Raw genomic sequence first — 24,696 nt, forward strand, 5'->3', positions numbered from 1 at the left:
TTCATTAGAAACCCTAGAGGGGGTTTCAAGATGGCGGACTAGAGGGTGGCTGCATTTTCATGTTGCTCCAGGACTCAGGATTCAAAAGAGGAGATATTGAGAGACTTGGGACCAACTCCAAGCAGCCGGGTGAGTCCCTCCTGTTGGGGAGGCGTCCCGGATGGGGCGGTAGTCCCGGAATGCAGGGAACTTTGTGAAGCAGAGTTGCCCAACGAGAAACCCCTTCCCCCGCTGGAGCAGTGAACTTGGATAACTGGGAGCATCGTAGAGGAGGCCGCTCAGCACAGCGCTTGGACTTGGAGCAACCACTGGGGCTCCGGGCGGCTGCCCAGAGGAGGAGCTGCGCAGCGAGCTGTTTGGACTCAGAGAGACCACTCCTGAATGCCGGGGGGCCTGCCCGGAGGAGGAGGAGGAGGAGCCCCGCGGGTCGCTTGGACTCAGAGTGACTACACCAGAGCTACAGGCGGTTGCCAGAGGAGGAGATGAGTGGCAAATTGTTTGGACTCAGAGAGACCGCTTCTGAACACCGGGGGGCTGCCCGGAGGAGGAGCGCGGCAGGTTGCTTGGACTCGGAGTGACTGCATCAGAGCTCCAGGCAGCTGCTCAGAGGAGGAGGCGAGTGGTGAGTTGTTTGGACTGAAGGCAACTGCTCCTGAACACCAGGGGGCTGCCCGAAGGAGGAGCGTGGTGGGTCGCTTGGTCTCGGAGCAGCTGTACCAGAGCTCCAGGCGGCTGCCTGGAGGAGGCATGCAGCGGGTCACTTGGACTCAGAGTGACTGCTCCTGAACACCCGGAGGGCTACCCGGAGGAGGAGGAGGAATGGGGCAGGTCACATGGACTCAGAGTGACTGCCCAGGGCTACGGGCGGTTGGCAGGAGGAGGAGGCGAGCAGTGAGTTGCTTGGACTCCTAGTGACTGCACCAGAACACCGGGCGGTTATCTGAAGGAAGAGGTATGCGGTGGGTCGCTGGGACTCGGAGCGATTGTACAGGGCTCCAGGTGGCTGTTCAGAGGAGGCACTGTTCAGAGGTGATTAGGTGCAGAGTAGGGTCCCAGGACCTAGGAGGCTTCGTGGTGGAAGAGCCGCACAGAGACACGCTTAGGGGCAGAGCGAAGGTTCCAAGACTGCGGGCAGATTCTCTGAGGAGAGGCAGCCTAAGGAGACTCGCCTGCGAAGGGTGAGGCTCCCAGGCCCAGGAGGTAGGTCTGGGCCCCTGGGAACATTGCAGAGGAAGGCAGCCCAGCCCAGGCGGTAGTTGTAGATTGAGGGGAACCTCTAGGAGGGGAACTGACCAGCGAGACCTCCCCACCAGGTGAGTCTTCCCTGCCGGGTGAGGTTTACCCACAAGGACAGTAAAACCAGAGACACAGGCCCAAACAGGCCTTGCCTCAGCCTGCAGCCTAGTTCCCCTTTGGATGACCATTGGTCAACAAGTGGAGGCACCTCTGCCCACTAGCAGGGAATATACCCCACCTGAAGGCCACCACCCCTAGAGAGGCAGCTTCCTTGTGGAGCACCACATTATCTACTTCAGGCTACTGAAGGCTAAGAGGGGATATAATAGAAATCTTCGGGGACATTGTAAGTCAATAGAGAAAATCTGCAAAATCTTAGCGGTCCACTGATACCTGACCAATACGAGAAAACAAGGGAAGAAAAAGCCCCAAACAAATCTAGATGTTACATCAATAAAATCCAATGAGAGCACGGCAGAAGAAATGACAGAAAGGGAGTTCAGAATGTACATAATTAAAATGATCAGGGAAGCAAATGATGAGATGAAAGAGCAAATGCAGGCACTGAATGATGAGATGAAAGAGCAAATGCAGGCATTGAATGATCACACCAATCGACAGTTAAAAGAGCAAATACAGGAAGCAAAAGATCATTTCAATAAAGAGTTAGAGATATTGAAAAAAAAACAAACAGAAATCCTTGAAATGAAGGAAACAATAAACCAAATTAAGAACTCCATAGAAAGCATAACCAATATGATACAACAACTGGAAGACAGAAACTCAGATATTGAAGACAAAATATTTAACCTTGAAAACAAAGTTGAACAAACAGAGAAGATGGTAAGAAATCATGAACAGAATCTACAAGAACTATGGGATATCATGAAAAGGCCAAATTTAAAAATTATTGAGATTGAGGAAGGCCTAGAGAAACAAACCAAAGGAATGAACAATCTATTCAATGAAATAATATCAGAAAATTTCCCAAATCTGAAGAATGAAATGGAAAATCAAGTTCATGAGGCTTATAGGACTCCAAATACACAAGATTACAACAGATCCACACCAAGGCACATTATAATGAAAATACCTAACATACAAAATAAAGACAGAATTTTAAAGGCTGTGAGAGAAAAGAACCAAATTACATTCAGGGGGAAACCAATACGGATATCAGCAGATTTTTCAGTCCAGACCCTAAAAGCTAGAAGGACCTGGAACAACATTTTTCAAGCCCTGAAAGAAAATGGATGCCAACCAAGAATCTTATACCCAGCAAAACTTACCTTCAAATTTGACGATGAAATAAAATCCTTCCATGATAAACAAAAGCTAAAAGAATTTACAAAAAGAAAGCCAGCATTACAGAACATTCTCAGCAAAATATTCCATGAGGAAGAGATGAAAAACAAAGAAGCAAATCAGCAAAGGGAGGAATTATCCTAAAGGAATTGTCAAATAAAGGAGGAACCAAGTCGCGTTAAAAAAAATAAATAAAATTTAAAAAATGAACCAAATGACCAGGAAACCAAATCATATCTCTATAATAACCCTGAATGTTAATGGCCTGAATTCATCAATCAAAAGACATAGACTGGCAGATTGGATTAAAAAGAAAGATCCAACAATATGTTGCCTGCAAGAGACTCACCTCATAGAAAAAGATACCCATAGACTAAAGGTGAAAGGATGGGGAAAACATACCATGCACAAGGACTCAGAAAAAAAGCTGGAATATCCATCCTCATTTCAAATAATGTGGACTTCAAGCCAAAGTTAGTCAGAAGGGATAAAGAAGGACATTTCATACTGCTTAAGGGAAGCATAAATCAGCAAGATATAACAATCATAAACATCTATGCCCCAAACAGTGGCTCATCCATGTATGTCAAACAAATCCTTCTCAATTTCAGAAACCAAATAGACCATAACACAATAATACTAGGTGATTTTAACACGCCTCTCTCACCACTGGACAGATCTTCCAAACAAAAATTGAACAAAGAAACCATAGACCTCAATAACACAATCAATAATTTTGACTTAACGGACATTTATAGAATATACCATCCAACCAAGAGCAAATACACTTTCTTCTCAACAGCACATGGATCCTTCTCTAAAATAGACCACATATTATGCCACAAAGCGAATGTTAGCAAATACAAGAAGATAGAGACACTACCTTGTATTCTATCAGATCATAATGGATTGAAGTTAGAAATAAATGAAAGAGTAAAAAACAGAAACTACTCCAACACCTGGAGATTAAACAATATGCTATTATATGATAAATGGATAACAGAAGATATTAGGAAGGAAATTAAAAAATTCTTAGAGGTAAATGAGAACAAAGAAACATCATATCAAAATCTCTGGGATACTATGAAAGCAGTACTTAGAAGAAAATTTATTTCATGGAGCGCATTTAATAAAAGAAGTAAAACTCAACAAATAAATGACCTAACACTACAGCTCAAAGCCCTAGAAAAAGAAGAACAGACCAGCACCAAAAGTAGTAGAAGACAGGAAACAGTCAAACTCAGAACTGAAATCAACGAAATTGAAACAAAAGAAACAATCAAAAAATTGACAAAATAAATAGTTGGTTCTTCGAAAAAATAAACAAAATTGATAAACCTTTAGCCACACTAACAAAGAGAAGACGAAAGAAAACCTAAATCACTAAAATTCAGAATGAACAAGGAAATATCACAACAGACAGGATTGAAATACAAAACATAATTAGAAGCTATTTTGAAAATCTATACTCCAACAAAATAGAAAATTTCGAAGACATCAACAGGTTTCTAGAGACATATGAATTGCCTAAACTGAACGAGGAGGACATACACAATTTAAATAGACCAATTTCAAATACTGAAATAGAAGAAGTCATCAAAAGCCTACCAACAAAGAAAAGTCCGGGACCAGATGGGTTCTCAGCCGAGTTCTACAAAACCTTTAAAGAAGAGCTCATTCCAATACTTCTCAAAGTATTCCATAAAATAGGAGAGGAGGGAACCCTCCCAAACTCATTCTATGAAGCCAATATTACCCTGATACCTAAACCAGACAGAGACACATCGAAGAAAGAAAATTTGAGACCAATATCCTTAATGAACATCGACGCAAAAATTCTCAGCAAAATTTTAGCAAATTGCATACAAAAACATATTAAAAAGAGTGCACCATGATCAAGTGGGTTTCATCCCAGGGATGCAAGGTTGGTTCAACATCAGGAAATCAATAAATGTAATTCACCATATCAATAGACTTAAAGTCAAGAATCACATGATTATTTCAATAGATGCAGAAAATGCATTTGATAAAATACAGCACCCCTTCATGCTCAAAACACTAGAAAAAATAGGGATAGTGGGATCATTCCTTAACATTGTAAAGGCCATCTATGCTAAGCCCATGGCTAATATCATTCTAAATGGTGAAAAACTGAAAGCATTCCCCCTAAAAACTGGAACAAGGCAGGGATGCCCTCTTTCACCACTTCTATTCAATATCGTCCTTGAGACTCTGGCCAGAGCAATTAGACAAACCAAAGAGATTAAAGGGATACGAAAAGGAAAAGAAGAACTCAAACTATCCCTGTTTGCTGATGATATGATTATATATTTAGAGGAAACAGGAAATTCCACCAGAAAACTTTTAGAACTCATAAGTGAATTCAGTAAAGTAGTGGGATATAAGATCAATGCACATAAATCTAATGCATTTTCATACATAAGTGATGAATCTTTGGAAAGAATAATTAGGAAAACTACCCCATTCACAATAACCTCGAAAAAAATGAAATACTTGGGAATCAATCTCACAAAAGAGGTAAAAGACCTCTATGATGAGAACTACAGAACACTAAAGAAAGAAATTAAAGAAAACTTTGGAAGATGGAAAGCTCTCCCATGTTCTTGGATAGGCAGAATTAATATTGTCAAAATGGCCATACTACCAAAAGTTCTATACAGATTCAATGCAACTCCAATTAAAATCCCAATGGTGTACCTTACAGAAATAGAGCAAGCAATTATGAAATTCATCTGGAAGAATAAGAAACCCAGAATAGCTAAAGCAATCCTTAGCAGAAAGAGTGAAGCAGGGGGTATCGCTATACCAGATCTTCAACTCTACTACAAAGCAATAGTAACAAAAATGGCATGGTATTGGTACCAAAATAGAAAGGTAGATCAATGGTACAGAATAGAGGACATGGACACAAACCCAAATAAATACAACTTTCTCATACTAGACAAAGGTGCCAAAAATATGCAATGGAGAAAAGATAGCCTCTTCAACAAATGGTGCTGGGAGAATTGGAAATCCATATGCAATAGAATGAAACTAAACCCATATCTCTCACTATGCATGAAACTCAACTCAAAATGGATCAAGGACCTCGGAATCAGACCAGTGACCCTGCAGATTATAGAAGAAAAAGTAGGTCCAAATCTTCAACATGTCTGCTTAGGACTAGACTTCCTCAACAGGACTCCCATAGCACAAGAAATAAAAGCAAGAATCAATAACTGGGATAGATTCAAAGTAAAAAGCTTTCTCTCAGCAAAGGAAACTCATCAATGCGAAGAAAGAGCCTACAGAGTAGGAGAAAATCTTTGCCAATCATACTTCAGATAGAGCACTAATCTCCAGAATCTATAAAGAACTCAAAAAACTCTACACCAAGAATGCAAATAATCCAATTGACAAATGGGCTAAGGAAATAAATAGACACTTCACAGAAGATGATCTACAAGCAATCAACAAACATATGGAAAAATGTTCAACATCTCTAGTAATAAGAGAAATGCAAATCAAAACCACCCTAAGATTCCATTTCACCCCAATTAGAATGGCGATTATCAAGAATACAAGCAACAACAGGTGTTGGCGAGCATGTGGAGAGAAAGGTACACTCATACATTGCTGGTGGGGCTGCGAATTAGTGCAGCCACTCTGGAAAGCAGTGTGGAGATTCCTTAGAAAACTTGGAATGGAACCACCATTTGACCCAGCTATCCCACTCCTTGGCCAAAGGACTTAAAATCAGCACACTACAGAGATACAGCCACATCAATGTTCATAGCTGCTCAATTCACCATAGCCATATTGTGGAACCAACCTAGATGTCCTTCAATTGATGAATGGATAAAGAAACTGTGGTATATATATACAATGTAATATTACTCCGCCATAAAGAATGATAAAATTATGGCATTTCCAGGCAAATGGATGAAATTGGAGAATATCATGCTAAGTGAGATAAGTCAATCTCAAAAAACCAAAGGACGAATGATATCGCTGATAAGTGGAGGATGACATATAATGGGGGGGGGGGGGGGGTTTAGTGTTAGGGTTAGCGTTAGGGTTAGGGAGGGGGGCAAGAATGGAGGAAGGAAGGACTGTATAGAGGGAAAAGAGGGGTGGGAGGGGTGGGGGGAAGGGAAAAAATAACACAATGATTCAAACAACATTACCCTATGTAAGTTTATGATTACACAAATGGTATGCCTTTACGCCATGTACAGAGAAACAACATGTATCCCATTTGTTTACAATAAAAAAAAGAAACCCCAGACTTCATTTCCTAAAATGTCTCCTTATAGCTCCTTGACTCAATTACAATTATTTCAACTTGAACAGTGTACCCTCTACTGACTTTCTCCCCCACCTTTAATCATGTGCAAGGGTTTCCTTATCTTGAAAACCTATCACTTAATCCTACTGTCCCATTTACCATGCCATGTTTCTTCCTCTGATACACTTACAAAAAAAAAAAAAGTACTCTCTCTACCCACTGCCAATTGTTCTTTACCACTCTCTCACCCCAGCAACCTGCCTCCCATCCCTGTGGCACCACGCAATTTCAACTAACGTGCTCACCAAATCTCACAGCCTTTTTTAGTGCCTGTTCTTCATATTTGGGCAACATCTGACGTTGTTTTTAATATCCTTCCTCCCCTTGTGCTTATAACACTTTCTACCCTAGTTCTCCATCTTCTTCTTCTCCTTCAAAGTTTCCTCTTTGCCTTGTATAGAGTATAATGAGGGCTGGGGGGACTTCTTTTTCTCTAGGAAGAGCTTTCACCTTCAGAGTCTTCATTTAATGTGAGGCTAAAAACTCACCTCTAAGAAGATGACTTCTAAAGCCACATATCCGGATCCTGCTCTCTCCCCTCTCCAATCCCACATTCTTACTGACTGATGGCAATTACTTCCTAATCATATCACCATGAACTTGCTCCATCTAAAATCACAACTTTCCTCAAACCACCAATGACTTTATTTCTTCTTTTATTATCACAATTCTGTCATTCAAAAAGAATTTCAGTTATTTTCATTTGTCCTGCCTTTCTAATCAAATCTCCTCAAGTCTTCCTTCAGGTCTCTTCTATCAGTTCCTGTATTTATTTCTACTGATGGCACCCTAAGTTCTTCAATGTCTGTGCATGCATATTGTGACCATCTTGTAAGGACTCCATGGTCTGTCTCTCTCTCCTCTAATTCTCTTAAAGGAGAAATTGTTACATAAAAATAAAAATATAGAAAAATTATGTATAAGATAATAAAAGGTTGCCACTAGGTTAAAACTGAGATTTTGGGGTCATATTTCTTTTGCTTTAAAAATAATAAATGGCACACTGCTTATAAAGCAAAGTATGAGTCCATAATTAGGTCTGTGGGTCAGCCTCTACCATCGAAGTCCAAAAGTGAGCAAGCTATATAGAGTTCACAGCCAAATACAGCCTGCCTCCTAATTTTAGAAATCTATGAGCTAAGAAAGTTTTTTCTATTTAGCTTTTTATTGGTACACAATAGTGGAAGACCTCATGACGTATTTGTACATGAACATAACGTAATGTCATTTTCTTTCCTCAGTTGTCCTTTCTCTTTCTTCCTTCCTCCCCTGATCTCCTGCCTCTGTTTCACTGGTGTCCTTTCTAATTTCATGAGCAATCCCCACCTTTCTTTTCAGTTTTTTTTCCCTCTAGCTTATACATATGAGAGAAAATATACAACCCTTGACTTTCTGAGTCTGGCTTAATTTCACTTAACATAATGATCTCAAGTTCCATCCATTTTCCTGAAAATGACATACGCCACAGTCTCTTTATCCAATCATCTGCTGATGGACACCTATGCTGGTTCTATAACTTGGCTATTGTGAATTGTGCTACTGTAAACATGGGTGTGCATGTATGGCTGTCGTAAACTTACTTCAATTCTACTGAATAAATACCAAGGAGTGGTACAGCTGGGTCATATGGTAGTTCCATTCTTAGTCTTTTGAGGAATATCCATACTGATTTCCACAGTGGCTATACTAATTTACAATCCCACCATCAGTGTATAAATGTTCCTTTTCTCCCACATACTTGCCATTTATTATTATTTGTATTCTTGATGACTGCCATACGAACTGGAGTGAAATAAAATCTCAATGTAGTTTTGATTTGCATTTCCCTGATAGCTAAAGATGTTAAACTTTTCTTCCATATATTCATTGGTCATTTGTATTTCCAAGGAATTTTTTTTACATGTTTACATTGTTTGGGGGACAAAAGAAGAATTTTTCATAACAGGTAAAAATAACCTGAAATTCAAATTTCAGCATCCATAAGGTTTTATTATAATTTCAACTTATTCATTTATGTATTATCTACATTTGCTTTCACCTACAACAGAGTTGAATTGTTGCAATACAGACCACAGGGCCTGAAAAGCTGAAGATATTTTCCAGACTCCTGCTCTAGTTCAATATTCCTTTCAAGCCTTAAGTGTCCCTTATTCCATTCACAGATACAATCTGCTCTAGTCTTAAGCTGACCTATTTATCTATTGATTTTCCTCTCTTTATCCTTTGCCTCATACCAGTCTTTTAGTCTGGAATGTTCCTCCTTGCCTCTTTCAGAATAAAGAAGCCCCATTCATTCTTCAGGGTTCAAATTCCACATCTTCTAACAAAGATTTCCTTGATCACCCTAACTAAAAATGTTCACTTCTTTTATTTCCTAAAACATCCTCAAGACCAAGTATTCCATAGTAACAACAAAAGTAAACACTATATACTTTATCTCCCTGACAATAGTGCAGATTTACAGAAATTTTTTTCTGTCCCTTAGAGTATAACCCTAGAACCCTGCACATAGTAACTAACAGAAATTATGTTGTGACTTATGAGATTAAACATTTTTGGGTTAAAAAAAAAAGCCATTTGATTAATAAAAGCTATGTACTTTAAAGCTAGAAAACAAACTACAAGGTGATTTTACTCTCTGAAATTATATGGCAGTTTCCAAAGTGAAATATTAGTGTATTTTAAATACTCAAATCCTGATCTTTTTACCTTGAATTCAGCACATCCTATCATTATACACTTTCCTCATGTCCCTTTTTTTTTTTTTTTTTTTTTTTTTTTTTTTTGTGGGGCTGGGGATTGAACACCTGGGTCCCATGCATACTAGGCAAGTGTATTTACCTCTGAGCTACATCCCCAACCCCTAGCCTCATTTCTTAATCCAAAAATCAGACTATTTTTACACATGTATATAATCTTTTAGAGGGTATAGGTATATGTGAGTACTCATATGCTTATTAAACTAAAAATATATTATCATTCATGAATAATATCTTAAGAACAAACATAATTCTCAAAAATTGGTTAAATTAATTTGATTGGCAGGTCTAAGCACTTCATAGAACTTAAAGAATTAAATACCTCTAAAAGCAAATGTTATTACTTATAAAATTTATTCATTTATAAATAAGTTTACCTGTTCATAAAGAAGGAAGGTCTTGTCTCTCTCAGATGTAAGAACCTTGACATTACCCTGAATTTCTGCCAAATGACGCTCATATTTTTCCAGCATGCATTTGAGTTCTTCACGATCTCTTGTTGTCTTCAAAAGCTCTACATCACAGTTTGCACCCTAAAATTATACAGAATGTGAAGTTCTTCTTTCGTATATTGTACTAATAAAAAGCTGCTGCCGATGACAGTACACAATCTCTACTTATGCAAACATGATTACACAATGAAATAGTGAAGAATACAATAACAAAAGTCATCTCCCTTTTCCAAAAGTTTCATCCAAAATTGCTCCAAATTTGTCTGATTACCTCCTAACCATCACTTATAATGGGAATAAAGAACCAATATTGTTCTCCACTCTGACCTTGAAGAAACCTTTTTCTCCCAATCTCTGTGATACAGTAATTCATGCCAAATCCAAATGAATTATATCCAGATTACATAAATCAAAGACTAAAAGTCAGTGTTTGAGCAACAAACTTCAAAATATTTATGTTTCCAACTTACCCGAGAAGATGGAGACAGGCGTCTTGGACTTTTAGATCTACTTCTGAGCATTTTTCTCAAATTCTGAGCTTCACTTTTGTAGTAATCTCTGTCTGCTTCTAAAGTCTTTACAAAGGAATCAAGTCTAGAAGGAGATTTATTTTGTGCTTTTTCAGTCTCTAAAATTATCTTGCCAAGGAGGAAAAAATTAGGCAATTATTTAAAGCTAAACTATAGCATACTTTTCTAAAGGAAAACAAATAGGTCCTTAAAAATATTAAACTTGGTATTTTTTTATTTCTTAAATATTTTCATTAGCTGTTGATGACCTTTATTTATTATCTGTATTTGGTGCTGAGAATCGAACCCAGTGCCTCACACATGCTAGGCAAGGGCTCTACCACTGAGCCACAATCCCAGCCCCTAAATTTGTCATTTGAAAAAATAGAACATTTAAAAAACTATTCACCAATAGTTTTGAAAAGCAATTATATAGTTTTATTTTTCACCATTACTGGATGAGCTATATTTTTATTTGACTAAAAGCACCCCTAATTTTGAAGAAAAAAATGGTAACAAAAAAGACAGATGTGAAGAATATCCATAAACCTAATATAAGTTTTAGAAATGGAATTCATTTGCTTTAGAAAAATTTACATGCTACTCTTAAAACAGTGGTTAGTGTCTAAGTTTGTTCAATAATTGTTCAATGAATAAATTAAATGGATGCTGAATATAACATACTTTCAAGTGTATTTCCATGAATTCTGATTTACTTTAATATATTTAGAAATTTTATAATATTTTCAGCTTTTTCATCAATACATTCTTGGGAGAAAATTACAACATATTTTATATAATTTTTAAAATGTTTTAAAAGATAAGATTAAAATATTTAAATGGAGCAATTTTCATTTCATGTTGTTAAATAAATCAAACATAACACTTTGGATTAAGAAACAATTTATGGGCTGGGGAGATAGCTCAGTTGGTAGAGTGCTCGTCTTGCAAGCACAAGGCCCTGAGTTCAATTCCCAGCACCGCAAAAAAAGAAAAGAAACAATTTATGTTTTAAAAATATTTATTACCAAAGGCAATAAAATTTAATGTGTAAAAAAGTTCATCTTATATTTCGAAAATTAAAATTTTCAGTGCAATCATTTTAATCAAGAAATAATAAAAGTCATTAGTAAAAATCCACCAAGAGTTGTCCTCTCTCTTTAAGGGAGAAAGTAGTAATGAAATGGAGCAAGAAAAGCATCCCTCTTTGAGAAGGGGATACTCCTGTGGCCCAGTAGTAGGTGCTGATTTTTGAGAGGAAAAAAAAAAATCTTATTGCTCAGAAAAGGCATGAGAGCCAAACAGGTGTACAATTATTTTTGTAGCTTACTTAACTGGATAAAAATGATTCCTTAACATATATCTTTTTAAAAATATACTTACAGATCTAAGCCTTTTTATTGTATCTTCTAATACTATTATATTATTTTGCTGGCAAATGAGTTCAATCTGTAAAATTAGAAATAATTCATGTTAAACATACTTATGTTGATTCAACTGAGCATCAAAAGAAAGAGGATCAAAAAAACCCCAACAACAACAGGAATTCACTTAAAAATAAAAGCAGTGAATATTTTTTTAAGAAACGTAAACCACCCCTGTATTTACCAACCTTCAATGGTAAAAGAACCTAGGATGAAATTTAGTAGTTCCTTTAAATCACCCAATGTTTTATGTAAAATAATAATTGATTATATTTTACCAAATTATTCCCCATGAACTAGAACAAAATGTTATTACTAGTTATAATTCTGAAGATAATAAGAAGTTATAAAGAATGACTGGAAAAAAGTTTTCTCAAATTACACCATTTAGAAAAGTCTGCCTTCTCAGAACTACTTTAATAGCTTACTTCAATCCAATCCACAAAATATTTTTTGTATCACGCTTATGACATTGAACCTACCAAGTCTTACAGCATTGCCACCTGTAGTCCTGTATGTAGCATGTCTACACTGTATGTTCCTAAAGAAGAATGACCAAGTTTTTATGCAAAGTGATAAAGTTATCCACTGAAAGTTGGCCTGTTCGTTTAATGAATATATTTCTCAATTCATCAACTTTCCCCACAATATTCTCAACTACAGTGTGTCCTGATTTTGCCTGCTGTTATGATTTGGACCCTAAATTTCCCCAAAGGCTCATGTGTTGAAGGCTTGCTCCCCCGTGCTATTGGGAGGTGGTGGAGATTTCAGGAGTTAAGCCTGGTGCAGGGAAGTGGGGTCACTGGGGCATGCTGCTAAAGGGTATGTAAGGATCCTGGCCCTTTCCTCTCTCTCTGCTTCCTGGTTGCCATGAGATGAGCAGTTTTCCTCTGTCACAAACTTCTGCCATGATGAGCCACCACACAATAGGTCCAAAAGCAATAGGTCAAGCTGCCATGGACTGAAATCTCTGAAACTTTAAGCCAAAAGAAACATTTCCTCCTTTTAAATTTATTTTTCTCAGGTATTTTGTTAGCAACAGAAAGCTCACTCACACACCCCCTATATTTTAAATTTTGATTTTCTGGAATTATTGCTCTTCATTTATTCTTTTTTTTTTTTTTTTTCCTGTGGTACCGGGGATCGAACCCAGGACCTTGTGCTTGCAAGGCACAAGGCACTCTACCAACTGAGCTATCTCCCCAGCCCTCTTCATTTAATCTTGATACCAAAGTTCTCGTCTAAGATTTTTTTGGCAGTTATATTTAAATTAATGAAATACTAAGAGATCCTATTACTTGGAACGTATAGTTTAGATAAGCTTATGTATAGTTTTTAATGTAAAATTCCTGATGTTTTAATTTATATTACTACAAAGACACTAAAAAAGACATGGGTCTAGTAAGAATAATGTGTAAAAATTTCCATTCTAAATTAAGTATAAAAACTCAGCAAAACAGAATATGTAGTATGACACTTTCCATAAAAAATAAATTTATATACACACATCCTAAAATATAGATAAGATAGGATAAGATACAACCAATAACATAGAAATAAAAGAAGACAGATTATTTCTAGGTCTAGCAAGTTGTGGCAAGGGCAAATTATTATCTTCATTATACTTTTCTATGTGCACTTAAATTCTTATAATAAACATGTACTGTGGGAAGCCGTCCTTATTTAGCAGAATCAGATTAGGCTGAGCCATGCCACAGAGCCTGGCTTCTAGGAACTGCCAGGAAGCATGTGGTGCTGCCTGGGAGTGGTTCCCTGTCTCCTTCTGGAATTTTCCCCCTAGAGGATGGCTTCCCTAACTCCACCCTATCCTGTCCATCACAGAAGAAGCTCCGCCCAGTCCTGCCCACTTTACCTGTGTGTTACAAATAAAGGAGAGCTGGGCGACTCCATGTTGCTGTAAGAGGCCAGAACTGGTAGGCTATGCCCCTCACATAAAAGGAGTGTTGACTCTTGTGTGTTTATTGAGTAGATAAGTTTTTTGGGTAACAGAAAAACTGCCAACATTCTCCTCCGGCGTTAACCCTTTTCTCCCCCACACTGGATGTGGCAGAGAGGAACCCCATAATGTATTACTATTCATTTTTGGTTTTGCAGTACTGGGGATCTACGCAGGGCAACACACATCCTAGGCAAGCACTCTACTGCTAAGCCCATACTTTCATTATAATGATTAAAAAATGTTGATTCCATTCTGAAAAACTAAATTATAACTAGTCCAGTATTTTTACTTATTTGACAATTATTTAATTACTCCCTACTAACTATCTGATACTGTAATATGTGCTGAATAAAACAGACAAAAATCTCTGCCCTTGTGGAGTTTATACTCTAGCTAAAAAGAAAAAAAAAAAAAAAAAAAAAACAAGCTAAGCATGGTGGAACATGACTGTAACCCCAACTACTTGGAAGGCTAAGACAGGAGGATCCCAAGTTCAAGGCCAGCCTAGGCAACTTATCAAGGCCTTATCTCAAAAGAAAAAAATAAAAAGGGCTGGGAATATAATTCAGTGGTAAAGCACCCCTGGATTTAATCCCCAGTACTGAAAATAAAAGAAAGAAAAAAGACAACAGTCAAAATATATGTCAGGTAGTAATTGTGTCACTCAAAATATAGACAATAAATACTCATGTATCTGTTCTAGGCACTTAAAATAAACAAGTTTAAAAAAAAAGAAAAGTGAAGATCCCTGCCTTGGGGCATCTAACATTCCTGCTGGGATAAACACTTTTTTAAAACATAATGAATAAATTACATAGTACACTATCAAAATAACAGTAAAGTTAAAGATATGGAAGTGTTTATGGAAGAACAGGCTTGAATGGTAAATAGGGTGATAAGGGAGTGTTTGTTGAAAGGTGACCTTTGGATAGGGATTTAAAGAAGGGAGTCAACCATAAGAAAACCTAAAAGAACATTTCCAGACAAAAAGTACAGATACATAGCAAAGATACTAAGGCTATGTATCTAGCAAGTTCCAATGAACAGTTAGGAGACCAGTGTGGCTAAAGCAAAGAAAAGGGGAAAGAAGTGGAAAAGAGGTACAGAGAAAAATTAGGAGAGAGAAGTGGGGAGTGTGTACGAGTATATGGTAGGGGAAGTGGGACAAACATAGGCTTTATATAATGTCTTCCACATGATAGGCTCTACAACAATTTTTGATTAATTGAAACACATACAAAAGCAACAGTAATGACAAGGGTGTCAGAGATTATGTTTTACAGTTGTCTCTATGTCAATTAAAAACAAAAACTAATAATAGTGAAATTGCAATTCTGCTTCTTCACATTTTAAAAACTCATTTCAATTACCTGGGAAACACTGTGCTAAGTTATTAATGGTAAACAACTCAAGAGGATAAAGGGAGGCAGTTGTGGTGATCTTAAATGTATATTCCTTTTTCTGAAAAGTAAAGCCTAATTACCCTCCCCTTGAGTGTGTATTATATTTAATGACTCACTTTCAGAGAAGAGAATATGATGGAAGTGATGAAATACTACTTTTTAGACTGGGTCATAACAGGCAGTGCAGATTCCTCTCTCTCTCTCTCCTGGATCACTGGCTAGGGAAGGGGTGGGCAACTGTCACACAGAACATGTCAAGCAACCCTACAGAGAGGTCCACTTGGCAAGGAACAGAGGCCTCCAGCCATCAATCCACAGCCATCTAAGTGAGCCATCTTAGAAGCTAATTCTCCAGGACTAGTCAAGCCATGACCACATCTCAGCCAACATCTTAATGACAATTTCCTGAGAATTGTGAACCAGAATCACCCAGTTGAGTCACCCCTGAATTCCTAGCACATGGAACCTAAAATATAAATGCTTGCTGTTTAAGTCATTAAGGCTTAAAAATAATTTGTTACAAAGCAATAGATAATACAATACTCAAAACATGTTAATGAAAGAAGTTAATCTGTTGATCTTTAAAAATATGACTAAAATTAAACCCTTCCCAGTAAATAAATACTATATCAACTCCAGACAAACTAACAGCAGCTTTACCCTCAGACTCTACTTCCTAGTATTTATAGCAAAATCTCCAATGCTATAGGAACCCAAACATTCTTTATCATCAAATTAGAAATTCTTGTTTCAAGTTGTCTTACAAAATGTGCAAGGAATCTCTGCCCAGTTATTATACACCTAAACACCACACCAACTTGGAGATGGTGAAAACACGTGTTAAATGTTCACATCCCCAGTGTTGGACCTGCATCTCCTAATCCCCATTCTACCTGGAACATTCATTTACTGAGGCTGGAGAGGTCCTCATTTCAGAGCATTCTACCAGTCGAAAGCATCTCTTTCCATTTTGTCCTGCATTAAAGTTTCCCACATCTTCCCTGCATCAGCAATACTATCTCTAAGACTGCTGCCCAGTTCTTTGAAATGTTGGATAGCTTTCCACTTCTCCAAATACCTCCAACATTCCAGAAATACTCTTTTCTGAGCCAGGCAAAATTTCCATTCATGAGTTTAATATTTTAAGTAAATCCTAGCTCTTATACTTTAGATATTTTCCATTCCTGAAATTTTCCCTTTTAAAAGCAGAGACTTCAGACTGACACAGTTCTTGCCCTCTCTCTAGAACACAGACCCTAAATAACCCTTTGAACTGATGACTTTTAAAAAGGGCACTCTCATTGTTGGAATCCAGTCAATCTAAGCTTCCCTCAGTCACGGAAATAATGTAGTTTGTTTTTAATCTGAAGAAACTTTTAATTTGAAAAAACTTAAGGTGGGTAATTTTTATACATAGAAAGACTGAACTCAAATTTACCATTACACTGTGAATGAAGGATAACTATTCTTAAAGTAATAGACAAACTAAAGGTCTGTTATTGAGAAATGCTAAAATATTCAAACTACTTTAAAATGTCCTTCAAATACTTTATCAGCACCCATTAGAAGGTAAATTATTCACAAGTTGAAGACAAACCATTCTTATCTACCTACTCTTTAAGTAGCTCTTCTAAGGACCTCTTCAGGCAACATTCTGATGAGTGTGTCCTTACATTAAAGTAATAAACTTTATACTTAATAGTCCATTATTTGACTTTTCATTGATTTAGATTTATCTTTCTCAGTCTAAGTAAAGATTACTGCACAAAAACACACAAGCCTAGAGTTCAACTGGGCTCATAAATTTCAAATTACTCTAACACCTCATTAACATGTTCAGTCTGATCATTTAATGAATTACATGTTTTATTATATGCTACAGACTCTTGGTATATTAAAATGATATTAAGGAATAATGTGTATTAATAAATTGCTTTGGGAAATTACCTTATTATATATACAATTTACTAATTTGGTGATAAATAAAATCCAGATAAGCACAATATCACACATTGTCATTTCAAAGTTCAATGGGTTCTGTCTTGCTTTTAAGCCATTAGGCAGCAAGAAAAATGAAACTCTTCATTTTATAATTATTTTTAAACCCCTGGTTTCTAAATTTTATGGTAGAAATAAAATGTTTACCAAAATACCATAAAGTTACAATAACTAAAATAATATGGTAGTGGCACAGAAAAAGGAAAATGAATTTCAGAGTCCAAATAGTTCAGAAACACATCCACAGACATAGTTTATCATTAAAATAGTACTTCAGATCAGTGGGGAAAGAAAGAACCAACACACCCTACCTCATACTAGAACAAAATGAAATTCAAGAGACAGTAAAAATTTTAAAAAGACCATAGAAAGTATTAAAACGAGAGATAACAAGGTTTTCCCAAATCAAAGCCACAACTCAGAAGTCAATCAAGAATGGATTAGCAAGTTTAATTGCACAGAAATTTAAATTTGGGTAAAATCCCTTCTGTAAAGTATGAAATAAATGTTAAACATGTAAATAGATGGAAATAGATCTATCTATTTTTGGATTTTTCTGCAGAGAAAAAGGATTGGGGAGGGAGAGCAACACTCTATTTTCAGAATGCTCCTGTTACCTTGAAATTTTTACAATGACTGCATATTACTTAGAAAAGTTCTTGAACAAAAATTTTTAAATGAAATAAATGTGAGAAACAATATAATTTAGCTCTTCAGAGAGACATTTAAATATAAAGTCAAATCTAAAAAGCTTCCAAATGATAGAATGTCATTTTTTCCATTACATTTAATAATTACATGTTTGAAGTAGAATTAAGACCCCAATCAGTGGTAAATCTAGTAGTACCTTTGCTCCCTCAAGTTCCTTATCGGCGGTATCCACCACTAAATTCTTCTCTTTTTCTAGTTGCTCTGCTAGTTGGTCAATTTTAATCAGTTCTTTGCAAAGATGCTCATTGTGGCTGGTTAAATCGTCTACTTGACTGCTTACCACTTCCTGACTATCCAAGAGTTTTCTAACGTATTCTTCCAAGCCATGATTTGTCTGTTTGAGGTCTTGAATCTGTTATAATGAGAAAGAAAATAATCACATTAAAATTTTTCTTTAGCTTCCTTCTGAGGAAAGCAACTAGGTGACTGGAATCAGAAAGGGAGATCTGCTGAGATCTAACTGTATAACTCTTGTGTCATGCAAATGTATTACCCACTTAAAAAAAAGTATTAAGTGAAAATTTTAAAAATTTTATCCATTTATTTATCGTGGTGCTGGGGATCAAGCCCAGGGCCCTCATGCATACTAGGCACATCGAGTCACGTCTCCAGACCAAAATTTTTAAAAAATATTTAAGCTGTATCTTTTTCTTTTCTTTGTATTTATTTATTTACTTATTTTTGCAGTCCTGGGGATAGAACCCAGGACCTTGTGCATGCCTAACACTGATGTCCATTCCCAGCCCTAAACTATATATCTTTCAAAACAACTTCCAGTTCATTAAAGGGCTTGAATACTATCGATGTTTAACAAACCACTCAAAGAGTCAAACATTTATATGTGTAATAAAGAAACAAGTCTTGAAACTAATTTAAATAAATAATATCATTAAGAGTTCTTTGGAATTAAATTTCTAGTTATTGTTATCAAAACATGTTAACTCTTTAGAAAAGTCCTTTTGAACATAGTAACTTACTTGACTAAGCTAAATACCAAATCAATCAAGTGTCTGCTGACTAATATGGAGGACCACAGCTTTCCTTCCCAGCCCACTATCAAACCATCAACGGATGAAGAAAAGGGGCTTTTCTATCACGAAGGTATCCAAATGCCTTTAAAGGAAAAAAAACGTATTAGATCCACTGAACAATTATGTCAGGAATTATGCAATATATTCCAAAGATACACAAATAGATTAGATGCCTTCCCTCAGAGCATTTTTGTTTACTGAAGGAAATATGTTAAGTACAATAACAAATATTTATGAAACAAAATAGTGGCCCAAATACTTTTCCATAGTATTTGTTCCTTTTATATTCCCATGCTTAGGCAAGTGTTCTGCCACTGAACTGCCTGCCCAGCCTTTTTAAATTTTTATTTTGAGACAGGATCTTTCTTGCTAAGTTGCCCAGGCTGGTTTTGAACTTGTGATCCTCCTGCCTCAGCCTCCCAAGCAGATGCAATTATAGGCATGTGCCACTGCACCCAGCTCTTTAACAGTCAGTCACTTATTGAGCACCTACTATGTTCAAGACACAGTGTTGGTGTCCTATAAAAGATGTAAGAACACAGAAACAAGTCAGAAGAAATAGTCTAAGTCTTTGGGGAGCATCTAACAATGCTAAATCTCCAATCTCTTAATTCTAACATTAGTCTTGCCCTAACCATAACCTTCTCAAATAACTATAGAGATATCTTCTTTCAGACCATAAACAACAGTTTACTTTAAAAATATAAACTTTATAATTTGCCACTATATATCAAGAATATCCTCTAAGTCATGAATTATTTTTAATGAAATATCCGACAGTGTCATCTCTTATACCCAATGAATACACACCAAGAAGCATAATAAATCATTCTTTTACTCCAACCCTTGCTTTGCCATTTTGTAAGTCACACTAATTTATGAGATTTAGAGGTTAAGAGTTTGAATTATCAAAAATATGAAACAAGGGAGCAGGGGCTGGGGCTCAGTGGCAGAGCACTTGCCTAGCACATGTGAGGCACTGGGTTCAATCCTTAGCACTGCATACAAAAATAAGCAATTAAAATAAAGGCATGTTCATGCTGTCTATCTACAACTACAAAAATTTTTTTAAAAAAGTGAAACAAAAAAATTAAAGAATTTTTTAGAAAATAAAGGCACTATTTCCTTAGTGCAGTCTTTTATCACAGCTGGCCTGAACCTGAGCCTCCTACTCTCTTCTTCTCTTTTGGTCTGCTACCATATAATAAAAATTCTTTGAAAACACAATTTTGGAGTCACTCCTGTAACCTTATGGTGACTAATCACACTGAGAACAAAAGATAAATGCCATTTAAAATCCCAGTTCTTCATACCTGTCCAGTTTAACTTCCCACTATCTCCAATGTAATATATAGTGAAACTGCAGATACACTATAAGAAATAATCTTACTGAACTCATTTTAAAATGTATGTTAGGGAAATAAAATGTTACCCACTATATATCACAGAATATTCTTAGGAGAATTCTCAGGGAAAAACTCCACTTAGGCCTCAATTTCATGAAAATACATTCCTCTTTTGGAGTCTCTAATGGCTATGGACTATTTAATTACTATTTCCTTATTTTCTTTTGCCTCACAGAGCTTTAAAGCCAAATCTATAGTCCACCTGCAGCAATTTCTACAGAATCCATGTGCAGCGACCAGTTCATTATTCTCATCCCAAGCTCTTACTAAGTTTCATTATTTTCTCCTATCTATATAATATCAGCTATTTTCATCATCAGTTTTTGTTTCGTTATTTTTTATACAAGCTATAGGACATGGGGTAATCAAACTTCAAGTTAGCTATCTACATGAATTTTCTCTTTGTACTGTCTACTATGCTACATTTCTCAGCAATAAGGACATGCAAAATATGTCATTAACCTCCTACTACACCAGGAGAGATTAAATGCTTCAAGTCCTTTTCTATATATACTCCCATGAAGCCTCTCATTCAGCTTTATCTTAGTATTTTATAAGATGTATCAAAATCATTTGTTTATTTCCCTGTCCCTTCCACTAAATTCTAAGCAACATAAAGGATCCTATCATTCATTTCTGTATAATGCATTATATGTTTCAAACATAATACTTAAATGACTGTTAAATGAATAAACGAAACAAGTAAATTGTCAATAAACAAATGAAGGTTAGTTCAGTGGTAGAGTACCTGCCCAGTATGCGTGAGACCCCAGGTTCTGTCCCCAGTACACAAAAATAAACACACACTCCCCTCACCCTGGACTTCAAACCCTACTTTTTTTCAAGTCCAAGACACAAGTACTTCAGAAGAGGCAGCACAGAGTAGTAGGAAGGATGTGGACTTTGGCCTTTAGACAGAAATCCTCTTTTTCATTCATGTAACCTTGGGCAATTTACCATATTTTAATGATCCTAAGGGATGCATCTGACTTCAGAAAAAACAAATGGGAGCCTCTTCAGCTTCATCTGTTAAATGGAAAAGATCCCTACATTTTGCAGGGTTGTGGTTAAAGCTTAAAGTTCAAATAAAATTTCTGAGAGACTACATGAATTCAACAAGTAGTTTTATAAAAAAAAAAATTTAAGGCTGGGTGCAGTAACATATACCTATAGTTCCAAAGACTTGGAAGGTTGAGGCAGAAGGATGACTTGAGCACAGGAGTTCAAGACCAGCCTCAGCAACAGTAAGACTGTCTCAAAAAAACAAAACAAAAATCTTATTTTTAATTAACTAAAGATTCACAAGAAAGTTACAGAAGTAGTACAGAGAAGTCTCTTCTGCCCTTCATTCAGTTGTCCCCAATAGGTGCAACTTAATTATTTTGGTATCAAATCCAGAGATTTGACATTGACATAGTATGTTCAAATTGTTCTATCCCATTTCTCATATGTAAAGATTGCTCAAGATACAGAGCTACTCCATCACCCTCCTGTCACCCCTTTATATTTACATCTTTTTCTTACCCATCCTTAACTCTTTGCAACCACTAATCTATGTAACTTTATCATTTTGAGAATGTTTTATAAAATCATACATGCTGTCATTTTTTTATGTAACACAATGCCCAAGATACATTCCAGTTGTTATGTGGATCAATAGTTTGTTACTATTTATAGTTAAGTAATATTCCATGGTATGAATCTCCACAGTTTAACCATAGACTGCTAAAAGAAAACTATGGTTTTCCCAGTTTGAGGCTAGAACAAATATAGTTGCTGTGATCAACTTCATATAGGTTTTGAGTAGCTATACATTTTCATTTCTCTGCAATAAATGCCTGGGAGCAAAATCACTGGCTTATTTGGTAACTGTGTGTCTCATCTTATTAAAAACTCCCAACAATTTTCTAGCGTCTTTGTTCTATTTCATATTCCCAACAGGAATGTATGAACAATCCAATTTCTCCTATTCAAACTGCATTGATTTTTGCAAAAGATGTGAGCTTTAGGTGGAAGTTCGCTTTTTCTCTGAGATATCCAGTTGCTCTAGCATCACTTGTTGAAAAGACCATTTCTTCCATTGACCTCAATCTGTGTGTTTTTTAAAAATCATCTCTGATTCTCTATTGTGTATCATTTATCCATGCTCTCTCCACACAGTCTTGATTACTGTAGTTATATTGTATATATTGAAATTAGGGACAGTGATTCCAGTTTAATCTTCTTCAAAAGTGTTTTTGTGGGAATTTGGATGGCAATTATATTAAACCAATATATCAATTTGGAAAGAACTGATATTTTTTATTACACTGATACACCAATCCATGAACATGTCTCTCCATTTGTTTAGATCTTTATTTCATTATTGTTTTTTAGTTTTCAGAATACAAGTCCACTTGTTTTTTTTAAATTTTTTTATTTGTTCTAATTAGTTATAAATGACAGTAGAATGCATTTTGACACATCATACATAAATGGAGTAAAACTTATTCTTCTGATTGTACATGAGGTAGAGTTACAGTCGCATTATCGTATTTCTTAGATCATGTCACCTGAAAACAGGGACAGTTTCATTTTTTTTTTTCCTTTTGGCTCTGCATGCCTTTCAGTCTAGCTGTATCACTCTATTTGAAGTGAGTTTCTCATACAGCATACAGTGGGTCATGTTTTTTAAATCTATTCCGTCAGTCGTCTTTTAATTGGTATATTCAGACTATATTTAATGTGATTTTATATTTAAGGCTTAAGTGTGACTTCTGGTTTTTCTTTGTTCAGTTTTTCCTGTTTTCTCCATTCTCTACAATTGCATTTGGACTTCTTTCTTGTGTTTTCGAGTATACTCTCTGTATACCTGTTTTCAGGGGTTGCTCTAGGTATTACAGTACATATGTGTAACTTACCACAGCCTATCTTTTACTGATTTAAGTGAAAGTACAGAAACCCTACCACTTTTTATGACCCCTATCCCCTATTAATAAAATATTCATCTTATATGTTTCCTCTACATACACTGAGAACCACATTCAGTGGTATTTGAAAACTAAATAAATAAGGGAATTCTATTGCATTTACCCATATTTTTGCTCTCCATATCGTATATGTGGTTCTTCCTTCCTTCCTCCTGTCTCAATGTTCCTTCTTTTACCACTTCCTCTCTGGTTAAATTCCTTAGCTTTTATTTTAGGGTAGCTCCACTAGCAACAAATTCTTAGTTTTTCTTCATCTGAGAAATGTCCTGATTTTCCCTTCATTCCTCAAGGACACTTTTGCCAAATCAGAATAGGGAGTTGACAGTCCTTTATTCCTAGCACTTGAAAGATGCTACACTACTCCCTTCTTACCCTCTCGGCTTAAAAAAGTCTGCATTTTTGAACTGGTGTTCCCTATAAGTAATGCACCATTTCTCTCTTGATGCTTTCAGGATTTGTTTTTTATCTTTAGTTTTCAAAAGTTTATGAAAATGTCTTGGCATGTATCTTCTGAGTGACTCCTGTTAGGTGTTCTCTCACCTTTTTAAATTTACTTTAAGTCTTTGGTAACCCATTAGGAAAATTTTCAGCAATTGTTTTTCAATTTTTTTTTTTTTTCAGTTTATACTCTGATGACTGAAAATAATCATTAGGTCTTTTGTTAAAGTTCCCCCTGACTCTGAGGCTTTATTCACATTTTTTCAATGTTTTTTCTCTGTGTTGTTTAGATTAGGTAATTTGATTAGGTAATTTCTTTTTTATTTTAATTCTTTTTAGTTATCTGTAACACCAAGATACACCCAGACATAATTACAAAAGCACGGAATACAATCTGCTCCAATTCAGTCCCCAGCATCCACACCTCTTCACTCCACCAATCTCTTCAATCCATTTACAGTTTGCTTTTTATAAAAAATCAGTGAATACACTCAATGCTGGGACCCACCATGCCACACCCCTGCAGGCACATACAAAAGTTCAGTCAGATTCATTCCAAAGTTCTTCCCTTTGCTGGTCTCTTCTTCCTCCTCCTCAATCTCCTTCGTTTACTGATCTCACCTCTATCTTGATGAAATCCCCCCCCCCACTCCTCTCCTTATTTTGGATTAGTTTCCACATATCAGAGAAAACATTTAACATTTTGGGGGGATGGGCTTATTTCATTTAGCATGATAGTCCAGTTCC

General features: G+C 36.3%; 1 protein-coding gene across 1 annotated transcript in view; it reads right to left on the reverse strand.

Annotated features, from left to right (window-relative positions):
* The window catches only part of TSGA10 (testis specific 10), a 113,152-nt gene that overhangs the window by 76,382 nt on the left and 12,074 nt on the right, over nt 1–24,696 (reverse strand). The window contains 4 exon segments of the mRNA XM_079111328.1: nt 10,026–10,181; nt 10,571–10,738; nt 11,993–12,058; nt 18,242–18,457. Coding sequence (XP_078967454.1) covers nt 10,026–10,181; nt 10,571–10,738; nt 11,993–12,058; nt 18,242–18,457 — 606 coding nt within the window.

Source organism: Sciurus vulgaris (genome assembly GCF_902686455.1).
Source record: "Sciurus vulgaris genome assembly, chromosome: 14".
Taxonomy (NCBI): Eukaryota; Metazoa; Chordata; class Mammalia; order Rodentia; family Sciuridae; genus Sciurus; species Sciurus vulgaris.